The 20,930-nt window shown below is 38.7% G+C and overlaps 1 protein-coding gene across 4 annotated transcripts in view; it reads left to right on the forward strand.

Annotated features, from left to right (window-relative positions):
* CDKAL1 (CDK5 regulatory subunit associated protein 1 like 1) overlaps positions 1 to 20,930 on the forward strand; it is a 614,486-nt gene that overhangs the window by 88,975 nt on the left and 504,581 nt on the right. For all 4 annotated transcript variants that reach the window (XM_040249901.1, XM_040249902.1, XM_040249903.1 and 1 more), the window contains one exon: positions 17,163 to 17,247. In XM_040249901.1, coding sequence (XP_040105835.1) covers positions 17,163 to 17,247 — 85 coding nt within the window. The remainder of the gene's footprint in view (positions 1 to 17,162; positions 17,248 to 20,930) is intronic.

Below are 20,930 nucleotides of genomic sequence, written 5' to 3' on the forward strand. Positions count from 1 at the left end.
CGATTCGTTTCTTACATGATAGTATACATGTTTCAATGCCATTTTCCAAATCATCCCACCCTCTCCCTCTCCCACAGAGTCCAAAAGTCTGTTCTATACATCTGTGTCTCTTTTGCTGTCTTGCATACAAGGGTTATCATTACTATCTTTCTAAATTCCATATATATGTGTTAGTATACTGTATTGGTGTTTTTCTTTCTGGCTTACTTCACTCTGTATAATTGGCTCCAGTTTCATCCATCTCATTAGAACTGATTCAAATGTATTCTTTATAATGGCTGAGTAATACTCCATTGTGTATATGTACCACAGCTTTCTTATCCATTCATCTGCTGATGGACATCTAGGTTGTTTCCATGTCCTGGCTATTATAAACAGTGCTGCAATGAACATTGGGGTACATGTGTCTCTTTCAGTTCTGGTTTCCTCGGTGTGTATGCCCAGCAGTGGGATTGCTGGGTTCATAAGGCAGTTCTATTTGCAATTTTTTAAGAAATCTCCACACTGTTCTCCATAGTGGCTGTACTAGTTTGCATTCCCACCAACAGTGTAAAGAGGGTTCCCTTTTCTCCACACCCTCTCCAGCATTTATTGCTTGCAGACTTTTGGATCGCAGCCATTCTGACTGGTGTGAGATGGTACCTCATTGTGGTCTTGATTTGCATTTCTCTGATAATGAGTGATGTTGAGCATCTTTTCATGTGTTTGTTAGCCATTCGTATGTCTTCTTTGGAGAAATGTCTATTTAGTTCTTTGGCCTATTTTTTGATTGGGTTGTTTATTTTTCTGGAATTGAGCTGCATAAATTGCTTGTATATTTTTGAGATTAGTTGTTTGTCAGTTGCTTCATTTGCTATTATTTTCTCCAATTCAGAAGACTGTCTTTTCACCTTGCTTATAGTTTCCTTTGTTGTGCAGAAGCTTTTAATTTTAATTAGATCCCATTTGTTTATTTTTGCTTTTATTTCCAGTATTCTAGGAGGTGGATCATAGAGGATCCTGCTGTGATTTATGTCGGAGAGTGTTTTGCCTATGTTCTCCTCTAGGAGTTTTATAGTTTCTGGTCTTACATTTAGATCTTTAATCCATTTTGAGTTTATTTTTGTGTGTAGTGTTAGAAAGTGATCTAGTTTCATTCTTTTACAAGTGGTTGACCAGTTTTCCCAGCACCACTTGTTAAAGAGATTGTCTTTTCTCCATTGTATATTCTTGCCTCCTTTGTCAAAGATAAGGTATCCATAGGTGTGTGGATTTATCTCTGGGCTTTCTATTTTGTTCCATTGATCTATATTTCTGTCTTTGTGCCAGTACCATACTGTCTTGATGACTGTGGCTTTGTAGTAGAGCCTGAAGTCAGGCAAGTTGATTCCTCCAGTTCCATTCTTCTTTCTCAAGATTGCTTTGGCTATTCGAGGTTTTTTGTATTTCCATACAAATCTTGAAATTATTTGTTCTAGTTCTGTGAAAAATACCGCTGGTAGCTTGATAGGGACTGCACTGAATCTGTAGATTGCTTTGGGTAGTATAGTCATTTTCACTATATTGATACTTCTGATCCATGAACATGGTATATTTCTCCATCTATTAGTGTCCTCTTTGATTTCTTTCATCAGTGTTTTATAATTTTCTATATATAGGTCTTTAGTTTCTTTAGGTAGGTATACTCCTAAGTATTTTATTCTTTTCGTTGCAATGGTGAATGGAATTGTTTCCTTAATTTCTTTTTCTACTTTCTCATTATTAGTATATAGGCATGCAAGGAATTTCTGTGTGCTGATTTTATATCCTGCAACTTTACTATATTCATTGATTAGCTCTAGTTATTTTCTGGTGGAGTCTTTAGGGTTTTCTATGTAGAGGATCATGTCATCTGCAAACAGTGAGAGTTTTACTTCTTCTTTTCCAATTTGGATTCTTTTTTTCTTTTTCTGCTTGATTGCTGTGGCCAAAACTTCCAGAACAATGATAATAGTAGCGGTGAAAATGGGCACCCCTGTCTTGTTCCTGACTTTAGGGGAAATGCTTTCAATTTTTCACCATTGAGGATAATGTTTGCTGTGGGTTTGTCATATATAGCTTTTATTATGTTGAGGTATGTTCTTTCTATTCCTGCTTTCTGGAGAGTTTTTATCATAAATGGATGTTGAATTTTGTCAAAGGCCTTCTCTGCATCTATTGAGATAATCATATGGCTTTTATTTTTCAATTTGTTAATGTGGTGAATTACATTGATTGATTTGCGGATATTGGAGAATCCTTGCATCCCTGGGATAAAGCCCACTTGGTCATGGTATATGATCTTTTTAATGTGTTGTTGGATTCTGATTGCTAGAATTTTGTTAAGGATTTTTGCATCTATGTTCATCAGTGATATTGGCCTGTAGTTTTCTTTTTTTGTGGCATCTTTGTCAGGTTTTGGTATTAGGGTGATGGTGGCCTCACAGAATGAGTTTGGAAGTTTACCTTCCTCTGCAATTTTCTGGAAGAGTTTGAGTAGGATAGGCGTTAGCTCTTCTAGAAATTTTTGGTAGGATTCAGCTGTGAAGCCGTCTGGACCTGGGCTTTTGTTTGCTGGAAGATTTCTGATTACAGTTTCAATTTCCATGCTTGTGAGGGGTCTGTTAAGATTTTCTTTTTCTTCCTGGTTCAGTTTTGGCAAGTTGTACTTTTCTAAGAATTTGTCCATTTCTTCCACGTTTTCCATTTTATTGGCATATAATTGCTGATAGTAGTCTCTTATGATCCTTTGTATTTCTGTGTTGTCTGTTGTGACCTCTCCATTTTCATTTCTAATTTTATTGATTTGATTTTTCTCTCTTTGTTTCTTGATGAGTCTGGCTAATGGTTTGTCAATTTTATTTATCCTTTCAAAGAACCAGCGTTTGGCTTTGTTGATTTTTGCTATGGTCTCTTTTGTTTCTTTTGCATTTATTTCTGCCCTAATTTTTAAGATTTCTTTCCTTCTACTAACTCTGGGGTTCTCCATTTCTTCCTTTTCTAGTTGTTTTAGGTGTAGAGTTAGGTTACTTATTTGACTTTTTTCTTATTTCTTGAGGTATGCCTGTATTGCTATGAACTTTCCTCTTAGCACTGCTTTTGTAGTGTCCCACAGGTTTTGGGTTGTTGTGTTTTCATTTTCATTTGTTTCTATGCATATATTGATTTGTTTTTTGATTTCTTCTGTGATTTGTTTGTTATTCAGAAGCATGTTGTTCAGCCTCCATATGTTGGAATTTTTAATAGTTTTTCTCCTGTAATTGAGATCTAATCTTAATGCATTATGGTCAGAAAAAGTGCTTGGAATGATTTCAATTTTTTTGAGTTTATCAGGGTTAGATTTATGGCCCAGGATGTGATCTATCCTGGAGAAGGTTCTGTGAGCACTTGAGAAAAAGGTGAAATTCATTGTTTTGGGGTGAAATGTTCTATAGATATCCATTAGGTCTAACTGTTCTGTTTTATCATTTAAAGTTTGTATTTCTTTGTTAATTTTCTGTTTAGTTGATCTGTCCATAGGTGTGAGTGGGCTATTAAAGTCTCCCACTATTATTGTGTTATTGTTAATTTCCCCTTTCATACTTGTTAGCGTTTGTCCTACATATTGCGGTGCTCCTATATTGGGTGCATATATATTTATAATTGTTGTATCTTCTTCTTGGATTGATCTTTTGATCATTATGTAGTGGCCTTCTTTGTCTCTTTTCACAGCCTTTGTTTTAAAGTCTATTTTATCAGATATGAGCATTGCTACTCCTGCTTTCTTTTGGTCTCTATTTGCATGGAATATCTTTTTCCAGCCCTTCACTTTCAGTCTGTATGTATCCCTTGTTTTGAAGTGGGTCTCTTGTAGGCAACATATAGAGGGGTCTTGTTTTTGTATCCATTCAGCCAGTCTTTGCCTTTTGGTTGGGGCATTCAACCCATTTACGTTTAAGGTAATTATTGATAAGTATGATCCTGTTGCCATTTTCTTTATTGTTTTGGGTTCGGGTTTATACACCCTTTTTGTGTTTCCTGTCTAGAGAATATCCTTTAGCATTTGTTGGAGAGCTGGTTTGGTAGTGCTGAATTCTCTCAACTTTTGCTTCTCTGTAAAGCTTTTGATTTCTCCTTCATATTTGAATGAGATCCTTGCTGGGTACAGTAATCTGGGCTGTAGGTTATTTTCTTTCATCACTTTAAGTATGTCTTGCCGTTCCCTCCTGGCCTGAAGAGTTTCTATTGAAAGGTCTGCAGTTATCCTTATGGGAATCCCCTTGTGTGTTATTTGTTGTTTTTCCCTTGCTGCTTTTAATATTTGTTCTTTGTGTTTGATCTTTGTTAATTTGATTAATATGTGTCTTGGGGTGTTTCACCTTGGGTTTATCCTATTTGGAACTCTCTGGGTTTCTTGGACTTGGGTGATTATTTCCTTCCCCGTTTTAGGGAAGTTTTCAACTACTATCTCCTCAAGTATTTTCTCATGGTCTTTCTTTTTGTCGTCTTCTTGTGGGACTCCTATAATTCGAATGTTGGAGCGTTTCATATTGTCCTGGAGGTCTCTGAGATTGTCCTCATTTCTTTTAATTCATTTTTCTTTTTTCCTCTCTGACTCATTTATTTCTACCATTCTATCTTCTATTTCACTAATCCTATCTTCTGCCTCCGTTATTCTACTATTTGTTGCCTTCAGAGTGTTTCTGATCTCATTTATTGCATTATTTATTATATATTGACTCTTTTTTAATTTTTTATAGGTCCTTGTTAAACCTGTCTTGCATCTTCTCAATCCTTATCTCCAGGCTATTTATCTGTGATTCCATTTTGATTTCAAGATTTTGGATCATTTTCACTATCAATATTTGGAATTGTTTCTCAGGTAGATTCGTTATCTCTTCCTCTTTGGTTTGGTTTGGTGGGCATTTCTCCTGTTCCTTTACCTGCTGGGTATTCCTCTGTCTCTTCATCTTGGTTATATTGCTGCATTTGGGGTGGCCTTTCTATATTCTGGGAATTTGTGGAGTTCTCTTTATTATGGAGTTTCCTCACTGTGGGTGGGGTTGTATCAGCTTGTCAAGGTTTCTTGGTTAGGGAGGCTTGTGTTGGAGTTCTGGTGGGTGGAGCTGGATTTCTTCTCTCTGGAGTGCAATGAAGTGACCAGTAATGGGTTATGAGACATCAATGGTTTTGGAGTAACTTTGAGCTGCCTGTATATTGAAGCTCAGGGGTGTGTTCCTATGTTGCTGGAGAATTTGTGTGGTATGTCTTGCTCTGGAACTTGTTGGCCCTTGGGTGATGCTTGGTTTTAGTGTAGGTATGGAGGCGTTTGATGAGCTCCTATCGATTAATGTTCCCTGGATTCAGGAGTTCTCTGATGTTCTCAGGATTTGGACTTAAGCCTCCTGCTTCTGGTTTTCAGTTTTATTTTTACTGTAGCCTCAAGACTTCTCCATCTATACAGCACCAGTGATAAAACATCTAGGTTAAAGATGAAAAGTTTCTCCACATTGAGGGACACCCAGAGAGGTTCACTGAGTTACATGGAGAAGAGAAGAGAGAGGGGGTAGTTAGAGGTGACTGGAATGAGATGAGGTGGGATCAAAAGAGAAGAGAGCAAGCTAGCCAGTAATCACTTCCTTATATGCACTCCACAGTCTGGACCGCTCAGAGGTATTCACGGAGTTATACAGGGAAGAAGAGAGGGAGGAAGTAGACAAGGTGGCCAGGAGGATAAAAGAGGGAAAGGAAAAGGAGAGAGACAGATCCAGCCAGTAACCAGTTCCCTAAGTGTTCTCCACCGTCTGGAACACACAGAGATTCCCAGAGTTGGGTAGAGAAGAGAAGGGGGAGGGAAGAGACAGAGGCCACCTGGTGGAGAAAAAGGAGAGTCCAAAGGAGGAGAGAGTGGTCAAGCCAGTAATCTCGCTCTCAGGTAAAATTGGGTACTGAAGATTGGGTTTTTAAATGTACAAAATTGACAACAAATACCAAAAAGCAAAGATTAAAAATCTAGAGTAGAGGTTGGATTTTCAAAAACACAATATTGAAGAAAAGAATAATAAAAAAAAGCCAAAAGAATTATTAAACAACAACAACCACAAAAAGACTATATACAGCGTTTGCTTTAAAAATAGGGTCTTTTTTTTTTCCGAAAAGTAATAGTAGGTTATAAAAATAAAAATAAAATTTAAAGGAGAAATAGAGGACTTAAAAATTTTTTAAAGTTAAAAAGAAAAAGAAAAGAAGAAAAAACAATCACACAACAACAACAACAAAAAGGAATGATCGTAAAAATAATAAAGATATATCTGGCCCTTTCTCTGGTGTTGTGGGCAGTGTGGGGTCACTTCCAAGGTGGTTCCTTCTGTTTAACTTTTGTTTGCTGGTCTCTTCAGTGTCTGATTTCCGCCCTGACACAGGGCAGGCGGTGGTGGACACTTTTTTTTTTTTAGGCTCATTTGTTTGGTCGCGCTGTGGGGAGGGAGGGATGCTGCAAACAAATAACACTGGCGTGTGCTCGCAGTGTCTCAGCCCTGCTGGGCCTGCCCCTGACACCGCTCAGGCTCTACGTTGCTCCGCCGGAACCGTCTGAGGCCAACCCTAGGATGCATGCACCTCCCCGGTCTAAGCTGCTCAGGCTCGGTGCTCAGGTAGCCCTCAGAGGTGCAGAATTGGTTGAGTCTCCCAGGTCCGAGTAGCTCAGGTGTTTGGCGAGAGCGGTCCCTGCGACTTATCGCCTTTCCCGTCTCTGCTGCTCAGTTTTCTGGGTGTACCGCTGGCATCCCTTCTCAGGCGGATGATGACTGTCCAGAACCCCCAGAAGTCTTAGTTAGCAAAGAAGTCTGCTTGCATTTTGGTAGGTAATGTCTCTCTCAGGCTGCGGTTGCCTCCTTCCAGCCCTTACGGCTCTGGCTGCCTGTCACCGGAGGGGGATGATCTACAGCCGGATATTTCTGTTCCGTCCTTTGTTCTCTGTGCGGTCCTGGCGGTGTCTTATGTTCGAGCTTTTTGCGTGGTAGCTATCCCACAGTCTGGTTTGCTAGCCCAAGTTAGTTCGCTCTGGTTTCGCGCGGGGTGTTCCGGCCCGATTCTTAAAAGCACTGCAGCCCGCTCCTCCCTGCCCAGCCCCCACTTGCTAGTGGCGGATGCAGGCGTGTGCGCTGCTTCTCTGCTGGGGGAGTTACTGTTGGGCTCGTAATCTGTTGGTTTTAATTATTTATTTATTTTTCCTTCCTGTTATGTTGCCCTCTGTGCTTCCAAGGCTCGCCACAGACTCGGCAGCGAAAGTGTTTCCTGGTGTTTGGAAACCTCTCTTCTTAAGATTCCCTTCCCGGAACAGGACTTCCTTCCTGGGACAGAGCTCCCTCCCTACCTCCTTTGTCTCTTTTTTCATCTTTTATATTTCTTCCTACCTGTTTTTGAAGACAATGATCTGCTTTTCTGGGTGCCTGATGTCTTCTGCCAGCATTCAGAAGTTGTTTTGTGGAATTTACTCAGCGTTGAAATGTTCTTTTGATGAATTTGTGAGGGAAAAGTGGTCTCCCGGTCCTATTCCTCTGCCATCTTCGTCCTTTCCCAGCAGGAGTATTTTAAAAGAACAAACTCAGTATGCATGTAATCTCCAAGCATAAGTGCTTCCCCGGGAGATGCTGTATTCTGATTCACTCAGAAACATGCCAAACAGTCACCAGTGCTGTCCAGTGAGGGAGGGTCAGTTCTGGCTCCAAGTGTTTCAGCCTGGGAGCTGGAGGTACGTCCCATCAGTCTGTCCCTCTTTCTCCCCGTTATTTCTTCTCTTCATCTTTGCTACTCCTTTTTCTCTCTTGTCTTCTCCCCAGCCTCCCAGCCCTCCAAGCCCAGCTGGTTAAAGGAAATGTACTTTGTCAGGATCACTTTGCTTTTATAATATAGATCTTGAAAGCATGGTTATTTTATGCTTTTGTGCATTTATACATTCCCTATAAAGAACAATAAAATGTGGAAGGAAAATATGAATGCATTGACAAGAATTTTTATTTTTTGCCTTTCATTGGTTTGAAGATATTATTTTTCAATATGTTCCTTAAAGGTGCTTTAAAATTTTCTTATTAAAGCATGCTCCATTCTCCGAGTTTTTCGTAGGCATCCAGTGGTTTGTCTTACATAAAGAAATTTCCCCAGCTGGATTAAACGTAATGGATATTGAAACTGTTGGGACATGATTTGTCTTCCAGAGTTCTGTGGTAAAGAAATTGCCCCCAGATGCTGCTGGGTCTAAAACAGTCAAGACCATTTGTCCCCCTTCATTTTGTTCTTAATGGATTTCTATTTGTATCAGATTGCTAACTTCCTTGCCTACATCTATGTCTTTTAAGGCCCCTGTGCGCAGTTGAGAGTGGAGCAGTTCTCTAAGGCGCGTGTCTCACTGTGAGTAGCTGATGTGAGCCACGCCCGTCTCTTCTGTAACGTCACCTTTATGCAGAAGGCTGCGAAGGGATGGGAAGATGGGCTGCTTTGAGAGTCAGCCTGTGCTTTCCAGTGGTGCTCCTGTACTCAGTAGTAAGCTTTTCTTCACTTGCCAGTTTCCCACTGATTATGGAAGGCCAAGAGCTGACGTGTTCATGGTCTTGGAAATTTTGGAAATAGCCTAACAGCTCCTTTTGAAGTCTGGTTATTTGCCTTCTTAGAAACAGTATCATGAGGCAATCTCACAGTCATGGAATACTGCTTTATTTTGTTTTTAGGTATTGGCTGTGTTATTTTTGATCAGGAGGCAAAGAGCCACTAATGAGGCATTCTGATTTCCTTAGGTTTACAGTTTTGGAGTCAGTTTGCCTGGATTTCTAATCCTGCCCCCACTGTCTTATTCTGATTTTAGGCAAGTTACTTTTCCTTTCTATCCTTTAGCATCCTGCTCTGTAAAACCAGAGTAAAAGGTAAACCCACCTCAATTTGGAGGATTAGATGGATAAAAAGAAAAGGAATATGACATGCTTGGCTCATTGCTGGGTGCATAATATGTACTCAGTAATCTTAGCTCTTATCATAATTGCTAATCAGATTTTTATTACTTTATATTTGGAAGCGATTTATCTTGTGTACATAAAGAAATAGTTTGGAAACTAAATGCATTTCTATTAAAATAAATAATAGTTTGTTTCTCTGTCTTCATACTCAGAGTGGGTGGTGTGTCAATGGCCATCATTTTCTTGGTTCAGCAAGTACAAAAGCTTTTAGCAGTGGGGAGAAAAGTCCCAGAAAACGTTTATCAGGTCACTTTTTCCATGATGGATCACAGCAGGAGCACAGTTTATGTTCTACCTTAAAAATGAAAGAATGCTACTGATTCTGAGCTCTACAAAAAAAGGAAATTAAAAATGATTTTTTTAAAGGCTTGATTGGTATTTTTAGTTTAAATGCTTTTAGAAATTCAAACAATGCAGATGGATATAAATTAAATATCAACGTGTCCCTTCTCAGGGTTAAACTTCATAAAATTATAAAAGTAATATCCATGCAAGTTTAAACAAAGAAGAGAGGGAGAGACTATAAAAGGTTCACATTAGACCATATTGGAGGTCAGCTGAGCCTTCATCTTATTTCCAAGGGTAAACACCTCAAACACTTTCATATTTATGCTTCAAGAAATTTTGTTTTTTACTTAGAATTTCCTCTTTTCTCCTTTTCCTTTTTTAAAACACAGGGGAAGTATAAGACCTACTCTTTACCTTGCTTTCATTGATATAACAAAGATTGTTATAAACAAGCACTTAGAGATATGTCTTGCTTTTTTAACAGCTAAATGGTTTTGTAGCTGTAGTCCCATTGTTTATTTAATGTCTCCTTATAACAAAAATGTAAGCTTTCTGAGTTCTTTGTTTTTTTCAATCTTCCATGTGAACTAAAGTTTTTTTGTGTGTACATATATACACATACATATATATGTGTGTGTATGTATATAAATATGTGTATGCTGCAAGTATCCTACAAGCATGTGTAGGAGAGATTCTAGGGCAAGTTTAACTATCTGATAGCTATTCCCACGTTGTATTCCGAAGAGCTTCATCAGTAGAGGCTCCATCGATAGAGTAGAGCTTGACACTTCCTCATTCCTTTGCTATCACTAGGTAGTTCCATGCTTTTTAATATTTTTCAATTTGGTATGAGAACAAAGGATCTTATTTTGTTTTGAATGAAAAAAATTCAGTGAGAACAATGTACATTGGGATACAGTTTTAACAGAGCCAAAATATAAACGTAAAACCCTGAGTGTATTAAAATATGAGTGAATTCCTTAGTAATTTGGGAATAGAGGAAGTTTCTAATTATGACTCAAAATCTGGAAGCAATAAGAAATATTTGATAGATTAGCCAACGCAAGCTGTTATATGTAGGATAGATAAACAACAAAGTCCTACTGTGTAGCTCAGGGAACTGTATTTAATATCCTGTGATAAACCGTAATAAAAATATGAAAAACAATATATATATGCATAACTGAGTCATTTTGCTTTATAGTAGAAATTAACACTGTAAATCAACTATACTTCAATAAAATTAAAAGAAGAGTTTGATAAATTTGATATCCTGAAAATTAAAAAGCATGAGGAAACTATAAAAAGTAAAATAACAAGCCAGGAGAAAATATTGTAACTTCTATCACAGACAAAAGATTAACATCCTCTATGTGTGTGTATTTGTATGTATGAGTAAATTAAAACGTGAGATTAAAATGACTATTTAGCCTAGTAAAAAAAGGGCAAAAGATCTGAACAGACAGAAAATGGGGGTGGGGGTGGGGAATGACTCTGCAACTGATCCTTAAACACGTGAAATGATGCTCAACTCATTCTTCATAAGAGAAGCGCACATATTCAAATCCTACTGGCTTCCTATTTCTCATTGCATTGGCAAAAGTACAGAGGTTTGATAGCACACTCCATGGGCGATGCTGTGGATAAGTTGGTAATGTCATGCATTGCTCATGGGAATGTGAAGCTGTTGTACCCCTTACAGACGGGAATTTATCCTTTGACTGAACAGCTCCAGTTTCTTGGACTTCATTCCAAAGGTAATATGGGAAAAATACAAAATGATACATGCACGGTGCTATTTGTTACAACACCATTTGTAATAATGAAGGGCTGTGAATAATCAAATCTTGGGCTCCAGATTCCATCTGGCCAGCCTCAAGCAGGTAGCTTTTCACACCCATCCTGATATCCCAGCTCTGGCATTGGCAATATTTGGCTTATGTACAGATGATTTTCAGCTGCAGATCAGGGGTTAACAAGTGTTAGAGAACAACTTGAGGGTAGGTAGAATTCAGTCCTTTGGCTTCTCAAAGTGTGCCTCCCGTCTTGGTGCCTTCTCCCTGCCTTTCCCTTTCTAGGTCCGTTCTTGCTCTAATTCTGCTTCTTTTGGGACTGGAGAATCTGCCATGGATTAAGGCAAGACCATGAGGTGTTAACCTTCTCTTGAAGTGAAGTGAAGTCACTCAGTCGTGTCCAACTCTGCGACACCATGGACTGTAGCCCACTAGGCTCCGTGGTCCATAGGATTCCCCAGGCAAGAATACTGGAGTGCGTTGCCATTTCCTTCTCCAGGGGCTCTTCCCACCCAGGGACCGAACCTGGGTCCCCTGCATTGTGGGCAGACGCCCTACCGTCTGAGCTACCAGGGAAGCCCCATTAGGATGATAATAAAAAGAATGGAAAGGCAGGACAAATATAAATGACGCTGCTGCTGCTGCTGCTAAGTCACTTCAGTCGTGTCCGACTCTGCGACCCCATAGACGGCGGCCCACTAGGCTCCTCTGTCCCTGGGATTCTCCAGGCAAGAACACTGGAGTGGGTTGCCATTTCCTTCTCCAGTGCATGAAAGTGAAAAGTGAAAAGGAATTCGCTCAGTCGTGCCCGATTCTTAGCGACCCCATGGACTGGAGCCTACCAGGCTTCTCCATCCATAGGATTTTCCAGGCAAGAATACTGGAGTGGGATGCCATTGCCTTCTCTGTAAATGACACTAGGAGATAATAACTTAAAAGTCATTGGTGTCAAGAGGTTGAGCTCCAGGTCTAACTAAGACATTAATCCAATAACCAAGTTACCTACTAGCAGTAGGATGTTTGAACATTTGTTTTGCGTGATGAGGTTCTAGACACTGCAGGTGTTCTGATATTTCCTGATTGTTCTAGATGGTGCCACTCTAAGGTAGATGTACCAAATACTAGCTTATTTCTTCCATTTTAAATGCATGTCACCCAGCCTCCTATAGTAGTGTTTGAAGTTGGGATGTATCTTAAAACTTAAAAGAACTGAATATAGTGTTCATTGTAATAGCTCTTGAAGAGCTATTACAAAGTTGACTGTGTTTCTTATGGTTGATGGCATCTTAAAACCCAGAAATGGGTTCATAAGGGGACAAACATGTGGAATCAACATTTCTTAATGGCAAATAGCCATATAAAATTTTTTCTCCTCACTACCCTTTTGTAATGAATTTTTCTGTGTTATTTAAAAACCTTAGCAAAAAGCCTTTGCTGAGTGTGTGTGTGGGTTGGCACAGAGCAAGCAAATACTCAAAACTGAGAAAGGAAAATGATAAAGGGTGGAGAATCACCTTAATTTTTTAGTAACTATACAGATATCTTTCTTTGAACTCTTAGCATTTAGTACAGTGGATTACTCCTTTTAAAAATACTCTCTTCGTGGATTTCTGTGATGCCACGGGCCCTCGTTTCTATCTTCTCATCTTCCCAGCTATTTCTTTTCATGTGTTCATTGGAGAAAGGACATGGCCTTTCTCATCTCCGCTTCTATGAGACCCTGGAGCACCAGTGATCTGTCTTCCGCTTTTCTCTCTCCTTTCCCCTCTACATGCTCTCCTTAGGTCAGTGCATCCATTCCTGTGAATTCAGTTATATTTTTGGGTTTCAGAGTCTCCCGTTTGTGTCTCCAGCCTGGAAGACTCCTGAGATCAAATGACTGATCAGTATTTCTAGTTAAATGTTTAATCGGGATCTCGAATATAACATGGCCACAACAAAACTTTGGATTCTCTGTTCCCCGAATCATGGCTTTCTAAACCTTCATCTCGGTAAATGGCACCACAGGCAACTGATACTCAGGCCAGAATCTTTGCCATGTGCCTAGGGATCCTATTTGATTCCTTCTTGCACAACATATACCTACTCTATCAGGTTTTTTTGATTCTCCTTCCGAAACATGCCTCTCTTCACTTCTCTGATTCATGTCATTGCTCTGACCCCAGTCCAGGTTTCATCACCTTTCTCTTACTCTTAGACCATTGCATTGCATCAGCTTCCAACTGGTTTTCTTGCCTTTACTTTTTTCTCCCACTTGTTTTTACTTTTACCCTATCTACAGACTTTTCTTCACAAGGATTGCAGAATGGGATTACTGAGGTAGAAATTAGTTTATATGTTTGAAATCCAGTGGTGACTTCCCCTTACTCTTAGAATAAATGTAAAGCTCTTACATATTAAAAAAACAGAGGCATTACTTTGCTGACAAAGGTCTGTCTAGTCAAAGCTATGTTTTTTCCAGTAGTCATGTATGGATGTGAGAGTTGCGCTATAAAGAAAGCTGAGTGCTGAAGAATTTGTGCTCTTGAACTGTGATGTTGGAGAAGATTCTCCCGAGTCCCTTGGACTGCAAGGAGATCCAACCAGTCCATCCTAAGGGAAATCAGTCCTGAATATTCATTGGCAGGACTGATGCTGAAGCTGAAACACCAGTACTTTGACCACCTGATGTGAAGAATTGACTCATTTGAAAAGACCCTGATGCTGGGAAAGATTGAAGGCAGGAGGAGAAGGGGATGACAGAGGACGAGATGGTTGGATGGCGTCACTGACTCAATAGACATAAATTTGAGCAAGCTCTGGGAGTTGGTGATGGACAGGGAAGCCTGGTGTGCTGGTCTTTGTGGTCACAAAGAGTCATCGGACACGACAGAGCAACTCAACTGAACTGAACTGAAAGCTCTTAACTTGCCAACATCATCTGATTCCTACCTGCTTCTCAGACCTTTCTCTCCCTGTGTTCAGTCACACTGATCATCTCTGTTACTGGAACATGACAAGCCTGGGCCTTTTTCATGGCCTTTGCACTTGTGGTATTTTCCTCTTGGAGTGCTCTCTCTTCTGATCTTTGCTTGGCGGATTCCTTCCCATTGTGTCAGTCTCAACTCAGATTTAAACTTCTGAGGGACACTTACTTTGACCAGCAACCCCACAGTTATTCTCTGTTCATTACCCTCTTTAATCATCTTAATATCATTGACTAGTGCCTGAAATTACTGTGCTTGTTTCTGTTCTTTTGTTTTGATCAGATTTCCTCTTTAAGATTGTAAACTCTTGAGGTTGGAATCTCTTTTTACGCCACATCCCCAGCCCTTAGGACAGAGCCTGACACATAGTACAGCCTCATTGCATTTTGATTGCTGGTTGATTTACACTTCTGAGTAGAACAATCTTTTTGACTTCTAAGTAGAATGATCTTTTTGACAATATTAAATATATTAGCTCAAAACTAAGTTCAAAGATAACTGGATAAGAAACTCATGTGTTCATTGGAGAAAGGACATGGTCTTTTTGGAGGTGGTTACCAAAAAGTTTGTCCTCTGGTGGCTCAGATGGTAAAAAATCTGCCTGCAATGTAGGAGATCCAGGTTCTGTCCCTGGGTCGGGAAGAACCCCTGGAGAAGGGCATGGCAACCCACTCCAGTATTCTTGCCTGGAGAATTCCAGGAACAGAGGAGCCTGGTGGGCTACAGTCCATGGAGTCACAAAGAGTTGGACACAACTGAGTAACTAACACACACACACCAAAAAAGTTAGATAACATTGTGGGCATATTGGTATATTCACAGGATTCCTGTTGATCATGAGTACTGGGTCACCAAGCATAGTATTCACTTTATTTTGAAAGGCAATACATTTCAACATTTGCAAAATTCCAGACAAAGTAGAATAATGTGCCTTATTTATTAATGGAGTTCTCCTTGAGAAGGCTTTTGTTGAAGTATGGGGAAAGTGGTCTGACAATTTGAAGGTGACTGAAGAAAAGAATGTGCCAGGATATAGAGTTATCTTCTGCCACATATGGTTCTGTCTTCTGACTTTTGTTTGTTTGAAGTAAGCCCATAGTCTCTACATTCTTCATCATTAGCTAACAGACACCCGTGACTTTTTCCTATGTGCATAATACATAGCTCATAGTATTGCTTTGTCTTTCAAGATTCAACATTCTTTCAGTAAATAGTAGATAGTGACTGAGTACCTATGTACGAGGCATTGTAATAAGTGCTGGGGATCTGGCTGTGAATAAGGTAAAATCTCGGTCCTAAATATTTGTTAAATAAATTGGTGAGCTTCTTGAAGCTTATTTCGGAGGATTGGTGTGGCCTTCAGAGCTTTAGGAAATTGGTAGAAGGCATCTAACAAGCCATACGCATGTGGTCCCACATATTATCTCTCTAGCATCTTTTTTCTTGTTCCTGCTTGTGCCCTGTTTTGTTTTCCATGGTTATTTGAATGTCTGTTCTGTACCCATCACTGTGTTAGGCCCTGGACTTTCAGATAACAGCAGAAAAAAATGTTGTCTTCAATATCTGTTTAATAATAATATAGACAGACTGGGAAATGTATTAGTCTAATGCAGAATTGTAAAGTACAAGGATAGTCTCAACACAGTCTACTATGGGAGTGCGGAGAGGAGGCGTCAAACCAACATCAAGGGGGAACTGAAGGGCGAATAGGAGTTAGCCAAGTGGGTAGGCAGATGAAAGGAGCATGAGCTGTTTCTGTGAAGCAAATCAAGTGTGCTCCTCAGATGGACTAGTGCAAACTTGAGGAATTTGCTTTGGTGTGGCTGGAAGGATAAAGAATATAGGGAGAAATGAATATTGAAGTTAAGGAGGTAAAGATTTTTGAATACCAACTGGAATTCCCTGGAAGATTGAAAAGGTAATCTGATCAGATTGCTACAAGAAGATTGTCTTTTAGGTAGCGTCTCTGGGGATAATTTGGGAGGAACTAGAAAAGGTAGGTGAATACTTGTCATCTCTGAGTTTGAGCAGGCAGCCAGGTGGATGTTTTACGGACAGCCCCTCTGGGTTCTGGGTGGGAAGATAGACTCTGGGGTGCGGGTGAGGCGTGTGAATGGAAGGAGTAAGACAAGTTAGAGGGAATCTTAGTATTCAGCTGATGTATAGTAATGAGGAGCTTTTCTTTTCAGATAGTTGTGTATCTTGCCTCTTTGTAAAAAGAAATTTACCATTTTTATAAAAGATGCTGGGAAGAAGGTTTTGCTAAGTTTTACTGGAAGCTTGGACATGCTCACCCTCCCTTTTCATGTTATGTTCTCACTGGAAGTTCTGTTCCCAGGCAGAGAATGTGCACACAGACATCAAGTGTCCTTGGTTCTTCATGTCTTTTGACCTTTGCTTCTGTTCTTAATGAAATACCAGTGAAGGTGCTGCAGTTTTCAATTTTGGTTTTCCTTTCATCGTGGTAATCCTATTTTACTGTTTAAGTCCTTTTAGGCAGTAAGGTTGTTGGAATAGCATCAAGCACTTCAGGCATTTATAAATTCATTTCAGTAAACATGAGTTTAGGTGATTTGTTGCATAGCTAGTGAGTTTATTATTGTATATAACAGTATCTAATCGAATTAGCGAGAGGAATAAAAGGCTCACTTTGATGTAAATCATTAACTTTTTCAAAGAGGACAAACCATATTTTTAGTAACATCTCAAGCTGAAGAATATTCAGTGTATAATACATGTGCTTGAATAATGTTAACACACAGTCCCCAGAGAGGCAATTAATTTCATATTCAGAGGTAAGATTAGGCCAGTTTCACTTTATCTTCTGGATGTTATTAAATACTTGCAGGTATTGACAACGTAGGAAGAAAATGCTTATCCTCTTTATATTTTAAATGAGAAAATAAGAGCACAGGTTATATATTTTTAGTATTTATTTCTCACCAATGTTTCCATATTGAAGCAGCTGCATATTGTATTGTAATGGCCCATTGACTTAAGTCATCCTCTAGCTCTTCCCCCTAACCCCCAACCCCGCCACAGTCCCAATGCCATTTGAGTAAGCACTTGGATGTTTTTGGCTGATTAAATGTGATACTTACTTTCCTGTTTCATATTTCTGTTTTTAATAGAAAATGCATCAGAGGCAGACTTATGGCTCCTGAATAGTTGTACTGTAAAAAATCCGGCTGAAGACCACTTTAGAAACTCAATTAAGTAAGTGAAAGCTGATTTTTTTTTCTTTCTTCATCTTTTCTAAGTGTTGTAAGAATTTTGGGAAAATGGCTTTTAAAAGATTCTTAACATTACAAATACTCAGGATGTTATCAATAAAAGTATGAGTTGGAGTTTTATAATTATACTGTTTTGACTTTATCTGATAAAGAGCAAAACTTGAATGTAGACTTTTCTAATAGATGTTTGAGTATTTATAAAGGTGGCTAATAGGTGTTTTGACTATCTGTTAAGTATTAATAACATAGTTTTCTCAGGGAATCCAGTCCCTAGTTTTTGAAACTGCCAAAAGCAGTCCTTACCTCTTCTCTCTTCCCTGCCTGTTAGTGCTGTTCTAGGGGCTAATAATGCCTGGCCATCAAGGAAATTGCAGTTTATTGGGGGAGTGGGCATGCAATCCATGGTTATTGAATTGTTCTTCAACTTACATTGAAAGAAGTATTCTTCTTTCACATCTCTGAATCTTATTCCACCCACCTTCTTAGAACCTTCATTCTATAAATTTATATTGTCATTCACCTCTATTTTCAACCTCTCCAACCTCATTGCTGCCTTTTCATTGACCTATAAATGCACTCAGGTCTACTCAGCCCCAATGCACCTCTTTTAGCTATCATCCTATTTTTCTTCTTGCCTTTCCTGAGAAACTTGTTAAGAGTCTTCATTTCCTGACTTCACTCTCAAATTCTATCCCCACCACATTGGTTTTATTGTGAAATATGTCATACATAAATGAGTTTATGAAACATGTAAAATTTAAATAAGGATAACAAATGTAACACTTATGCATCCACCATCCAGCATAGGAAATAAGGCTTTAACCAAGACCTTACTTAGGTGACTGCCCAGTGTTCCTCTTTCAGTCATATCCTCAAGATGTAATCTTTATCCTGACTTGTGTGAGTCATTCCCTTCCTTTTATTTATCATCTGCTAAATATATCTGTAAACAATGTATTTAATTAGTTTTGCCCTGTTTTAAGCTTTATTTATTGGACTTACACTGTTTATGTTCTGAATTTGCTTCTTTACCATTTTGCTTTTAGATTTATCCACGTTGATGGATGTAAAATAACTCTGGCCATTTGTAGTATCTTACTGAATGAATTTGTCATAATTTATTCATTTTATCATTGAAAGAGTTTTGAGTTTTCCCTATGTTTTGCTTTTATGAGCATTGGTGCTCTGAATATTTTGAACATTTTCCAGTGCAGCCGTGCAAGTTATTTTAGGATAGGTACCTGGGAGTTGAATTATTGGGTCACAGGTGTGTGCATATTCAGACTTTTAGGTGATGCTGAACTTTTTCCCTGACGGATATACTGAACCTCATTCCCACCAGTAATGGATGTGTGTGGTTGTTCTCCATTCTAGCCAATACTTGATACAGTCAGGGTTGTAAATTTCTGCCAATCTGGTGGTGGAGATGGTATTTCAGTGTGGTCTTAATTTGTTTCTATGATTACTAGTGACGTTGAGGATCTTTTTGTATGTTTGCCGTTTGAATTGTGTGTGTGTGTGTGTATGAAATGCTTTTAAAGTATTTTTTCTGATACTTGCCTTTTTATTTGTGGGGGTACATTCAATGCATTCTGTGTACTAACCCTTGCATATTACATTTGCTGCAGCTATCAGCTGTGGCTTAACTTTCACTTTCTCTAACGGTATCTCAGGCTGAAGAGAAATTCGGGCTTAAAATTTTCAGTCTTTGCCTTTGGGTCTGTGCTTGTATTCTTTAAGATGTCTTTCCTTACTCTAAAGATATTCTGTGTATTTTCTTCTAAAAATTTTGTGGTTTTTAATTCTTACATTCATATTTATAATTCATCTGGAATTGATTTTTTTTTTCTCTTGGTGTGGTACCAGGAAGGGGGTCCCATTTTATTTATTTTTTTGCATAAACACCAACTTTTCCAGTATCATTTATAATTTTTTTTTTAAAAGCCTGCCCATTCTCCTTTTATTTATTTATTACCCGCTTTGTCATAGGCTCATTGTCCATAGATATTTGGGTCTGTCCCTTGGCACAGTGTTCAGTTTCATGGATCTGTTTCTTTGTTTTGGTGCTTAATTCTACATAGTCATAATTAGTATAGATTTATATTAGGCCCAAACGTTTGATAGCGCTAGTGCCTTTTTGTTCTTCAGTTTGAAGGAAGACATATTTTAGTTTTGAAAATGCAAAGTTTCAGCTAAATATTATAATAAAGTAATGGGTAATATTTGATCTTTATCAAGTGTCTTCTGTATGGCAGGCACTGTTCAAGGTGCTTTACATCAATTGGATATTATCTAATTTAATTCTTGCAGTCTTCCAATGAATTATAGTTTTCACTTTTATTTCTGTTTTACAGAGGAAAAAGCATCTGTTTTGCAGATGAAGTTCTCTAAAGCCCTTGCGTTCATAAATGGTGGAGGTGGGATGTTAACATAGGCAGTCTCACTACAGTCTGTGTGTTGTTAAATTTAATACTATGCTTTCCAGGTAAAGATGTCAGGTAAGCAGTTGTAGATTTGGGGCAGATTATCAGACAACACTTGAGATACAGCTTTTGTATTTCCATAGAAGTGACCTTTGAATATGATGGTATTCTCAACTCAGTAACTATGGAAGGAGCAGAGAAGACTTGCTACCTGAACGATGGTGGGAGGCTTAGGAGGGTGGCAGTGATGTAGGAAGGAACTAGGGAGTTAGGGCTGTGGTTAGGACCAGAAGAAGGGAGAGTTAGAACAAGAGCAGAGCATGAAGTTTGCCAGGTGCTGCTTATTTTCAAAGAATGCTTTTTATTTTGTGAGACGTCTGTCATGTTCCACATTATCTACTTTTTTCCACACTGGAAAGGCGTAAGATACAAAGATATTTTAGTGCTACTGATAGCCTCTAAACTCAAAACCCAGAGAACTTAGTTTCTGTGATTATCAATGTTATAATGTAATTAATGGATACACTTCTAGACTGTTTCTACAAGTTTACTTAAAAAGTCAAATATAACTTGTGTCAGTGGGTTTTCTTATATAAACTGTTGTGAAAGTGGTTTAAAATAATGATACGTTGTTTGATTAAGTGAGGTAATCACTTAGGATGTGTTTGTCATTTTTACTACTACAAAGCTAGTGGTAGCGAGCGTAGGTTCCTTTAATGCGCTGTTCTGCTTGATTGAGAGAAAATTTAAAAACAGTACTATAGGTGATTAAGTATTTCTGTTTTAAATGGCTTTGAAGGCTTTTGATAATCATAACTAGCTCTTGTTAATGTTAACACCTAAGCTAACGGATTTGTTTCCAGAATAAATATAATCCTGTAGAAGGCACATTAACAATTAACATTGAGAAAACATTCAATTCAAGTGACATTTATATATGTAAAGACTTTCAGTGAAAGATTACCTACTCTTGTCAAGCATTTCACTTTATTTAAATGTTTTCCCCTCTTTCATCACTGTCTCCTAACAAAGCAAAACAAAGATGAATAGTTCATAAACTTTATTATACCTTCAGTCGTGCAACATGTTTGTCTTCTCTCTACTTCTGGCTCCATCCTTTCCCTTCAGCCTGCTCACTAGATGCATTCTTTTTCTTCTCATCATAGCGAGGCAACATTTAAATGCAAGGAGAGCACTATCGGGGCTTCCCTGGTGGCTCAGACGGTAAAAAATCCACCTGCAA

The sequence above is a fragment of the Oryx dammah genome, unplaced genomic scaffold (assembly GCF_014754425.2).
Source record: "Oryx dammah isolate SB20612 unplaced genomic scaffold, SCBI_Odam_1.1 HiC_scaffold_11, whole genome shotgun sequence".
Lineage (NCBI taxonomy): Eukaryota > Metazoa > Chordata > Mammalia > Artiodactyla > Bovidae > Oryx > Oryx dammah.